Source organism: Austrofundulus limnaeus, unplaced genomic scaffold, assembly GCF_001266775.1.
Source record: "Austrofundulus limnaeus strain Quisiro unplaced genomic scaffold, Austrofundulus_limnaeus-1.0 Scaffold1121, whole genome shotgun sequence".
Lineage (NCBI taxonomy): Eukaryota > Metazoa > Chordata > Actinopteri > Cyprinodontiformes > Rivulidae > Austrofundulus > Austrofundulus limnaeus.
In genome coordinates, this window is record NW_013953523.1 from 74,035 (window position 1) to 77,983 (window position 3,949).

General features: G+C 40.5%; 1 protein-coding gene across 1 annotated transcript in view; it reads right to left on the reverse strand.

Moving 5' to 3' along the window:
- Positions 1 to 542: 542 nt before the first annotated feature.
- Positions 543 to 3,949, reverse strand: part of LOC106534246 (glypican-4) — a gene marked incomplete at its 5' end in the record, with an annotated part of 4,873 nt that continues 1,466 nt past the window's right edge. The window contains 2 exon segments of the mRNA XM_014030821.1: positions 543 to 3,313; positions 3,404 to 3,573. Of these exon segments, the coding sequence (XP_013886275.1) occupies positions 3,102 to 3,313; positions 3,404 to 3,573 (382 nt within the window).

Consider the following 3,949-nt stretch of genomic DNA (forward strand, 5'->3'; position numbering starts at 1 on the left):
GATGAGTGACAGGACAGGGGCACTTCAGGGGGCCAATCAGATTTCAGCTGGGGCAATGTCTCTGTGGCCCCGCCCCTAGAACCGCCCCTGGTTTAGACCCAGGTAACATCCTCATATCTGACTGAACAAGTGGTTCAGGTGTTATTCCCTCAAATGGATTCAGGACTTTTTCCCCCCATTTCTTCTTCTTTTGGTTAAACCTGGAAAAATAATTTGATCTTCTGCAATAATGTGAACTCTTGCTCAATCTTTAAACATTCATATTGTGTTGGAAATGACTCTCAGCCACTACCACATCAAACTCAATAGAAGTAAAACTGAGTTATAACCAGTTATAACCCTAACCGTTTCTATGGTCAGTTGGCTGTGGAYGTGATCTTAAAATTGGGTTGACTTGGTTGTAAATGTTCCTTAAACAGATAACGTTGAGCTAAAATCCATTTAGTGGTTTGAGATATTTTGCTAACAAACAGTTATAATAGTGCAAGAAATAATACAAGACCATTATATAGAAGCAACAATAAACAAACTGTCCACACTCCTTTAAATATTGGCAGTCTTTATTTTCACAAGACTAAGAAATGTTTAATATACATTTTTTTTCTTACAATTTAACATCTATCTCATCTTTTTGTTTCATAACATTTAGGAGATACTCTGGCAAGTAAAAATCTGGTTTACTGTTAAGGCCTCTTTCAGAGACATCTACAAACGGCTGCACTCTATTTACACATTTTTCATTCTCTTCAGTCAGTCACTATCATCAGAAAGTGAGTCCTTTCTGCTCCTGTGGGCCAAAAAGGCAGGTGGAAACGTTTCCAACACCTGTCCAACTCCACGTTTAAGTCCCAAGACTTGACGTGGTTCTGTGAGCCCGATCGAACATCCAGCAGTGGGACATCCCGTGGGCTTGGAAAACGCTGCTGCTGCCCCTGGCCTGCACGCAAAGACATTCACCATCGTCACACGAAACGTTTCCTCTGACCTCAAAGTTTGGTTTTTGTTTCCCCCCCACGTACGAGACAACTCTGCCAAAGTGACACGGACACGAGCACGGACCCTCYCAGAAATGTTTGTGGAAACAAAAGTAATGCCAACTGAAGCTGCTGGAGCACAGCTTGGGGATTTTAAGGCTTCAGTCCTTTAAATGGTTTGCATAGATGTTACATCAAATCCTTCAAAGTCAGATTCTTTCCATTAAGGTGGAACTTAATGACATTTTCTTAAAGATTATTCTTTAAGAAAATGTCATGTAAGATGACTCAACCAGCCAATTTCAAAACTAAGAGTTGTTTTTTTCTAGTGTTTATAAGTTTCCTAATCGATGTCTAGAAGACTTATTTTCATCCCTCATTTTGGCTAAATCATTTAAATTTCTAAAACATGATCTGTATAATAAATTACTTAGAAATTACAGTTTTCAAAACCATATTATGCATCTAAAAGCACAAGGACAAAACATTTGGGACAATAGGTCAATTCTAAAAGATTTCTTTCCCCCCAGTTAAAATACAGACATAAGTTACTGTACAGAAGCAAAGAGGCAGCATCACTTTAGAATTGAAAGAGCCAGGTGAAGCAGCTTACAGACCTGACTATCAAACAAATAAACAAGATTGTTCTTTGTGCTTCAGGGAACTCCTGCAGATAAATCAGAACTTCACATCGACAGCTTTTGTAACCATGAAAGGATGTTAAAAATGTACCAAACATCTCAACCCTCCACTTCAGGGTGGGAGTACGAGAACAGTTAGATCAAATGATTCAGATCGAGTTCATTTACACTAAAAACAAATACAAAAACAAAAAACAAACAAAAAAACAGGCCATTTAAAAGAGTTAAACTAAAGGAATGCGCTTTTTGGGACAGGGATGGTGAGGATCTGCACTCTGTCCACTTCCACCTACGACTAGAACAGTAAAATCCACTGTAGTACCAAATATATATCTTCATACCAAAAATAAGCTAAAAAAATTACACCTCCTTGACATAAAACCCTGTATCAAAAACATCTGATTTCTCTTCTCTGGTTTGATGTGAAATGCTCTGGACATCCATGCTGTCGTCTTCTCTTTAAMAACATGTTAGACGTTTGTGCTGAACTGAAACCTGCAGCACCAACGGGGGTGGGGAGGGGGGCATTCAAGACTTTGCCTTCTTCTGGGGTCAGAACAGGGGGAACACCTGCCACAACATCCAACTCTGTCAGACACTTTCAGCTCAACACCATRAGCATTGCACCGACAACCAGAGTYAACTCGAGGTATGGCGTTACCTTCTAACTGCTTAAGCGGATGAAATGAAACTGAGTAATAAGGAAATTAAAAGCCTGGATGCTGCTTTGCTCACAGCAGARGTTATAACATGTTCAGGTTCTTGTACAGAACGATTCCATCTGTGGGTCAAACACAAACACCTGGGATGTAACTCGTCTCCTCGTATTTCTTAGAGATGAGCTCAGCTCTTCCTCCTCTCTGAAACTGCTCTTTGACCGAAGCAAGAAGCAAGTTTGAAAACTTTCTAAACACAAAGAATTCAGCTAGCATGGATTAAAAACAAACAAACAAAAACAAAAGGCACAAAACAGCTGCTCTGAATTATCAACACTCATAGCAACATTAAATTTCATTTGCGTTCTTGTCATTCCTTTCATCTCTGAATAAATGAAGAGAATAACATCCTCGGAAAAAATGGAGACGTCCCAAAACAGGTGCTTTCTATTTGACCAAACATGTTTTCTTAATGTTTATCAGATGGCAACCATCCCAAAGGAGGTCAGGATATTAAACTGCCAAAATGAGACAYTTTGATGTTTTGTTACGCTGCAAGCAGAACCATGAAGAAGCTCCAAAAGAGCCATTAAAGTATATTCTTACCTAAGAGAGCAGGTAGATTTCTCTGGCAGAAAATTATACTGCTGTCCTTACAAACATACAAAGAGTTAATAGTGAATTACTGTAATATGAAGAAGAGTTTTCCCCACCCCCACCCCCCCTTCCAACAGCGGACAGTCTGAGGTCCTGAAGGCAGTCTGTTAAAGTCTCTCTGACGGTTCTCCCCTTCATTTGGATTAATCCRGGTCCTTTCTGTTTGGATAGTTTTATCTGAGGTGAGGAGCCAGCAGAGCCAGGACCAGCCCACAAAGCACCAGCACCGTGCTGCCCTCTGACCACACCCCGGCGCTGTCTGGGTTGCTCACTGGACCGGCTTTGGGTGTCCTGACGCTCGGTGTGGTGGGGAAGTATATGTCCCCGTCACACGATGGGGAGTCACAGCCGCTGCCACTCTCCTCTCCCCCGCTGCTCTCCTCATCTGTGGGGAAAAACACAGAGGGATCAGAAAACTGAAGAGTGGAAATTCAAACGTAAAAAATATATATTTAAGAAGACTCAGCGTCCTCACCTGTTCCAGACCAGTCGTTGCCGCTGTGCGCTGATTTCAGCCAGTTCGTCATGTCCTTCAAAACTGAGATCTGTCGGCGAATGACAACATCTGGTTTCGTTATGTCCACCTCCACGTCAGGGTTCGATACCTGGTTGGCCAGCCCGTTGCCAATGACAACTGACTCGTACCTGTGAACAACAAATGCTCAAAATAAGATTTGACACAMAAATACAGAATACTCTGGTGAAAACACTGAACAGATGTTGACGATGATACAAACAGAAGTTATGAAAATACAAACATGGTTTCAGCTGAATAAATTATCAATAAATCTGGGCAAAACAAACTACAGGATATTTAGTAACAAAGTAATATTGAAGCCCCATTCAGAATTAATGGTACTGAAATTCATAGAGTCAGTGAAATTATTTTTTTTTTACGCGATGCTGACATAAAGAGCTCACGTTAATTATTTAAGAACAAAAATAGCAGAAACTATTGCAATATTGTATAAAGTGAAAGAGTTAAAGCAGTGCATATATTATATAATTCAGTGATTGTACC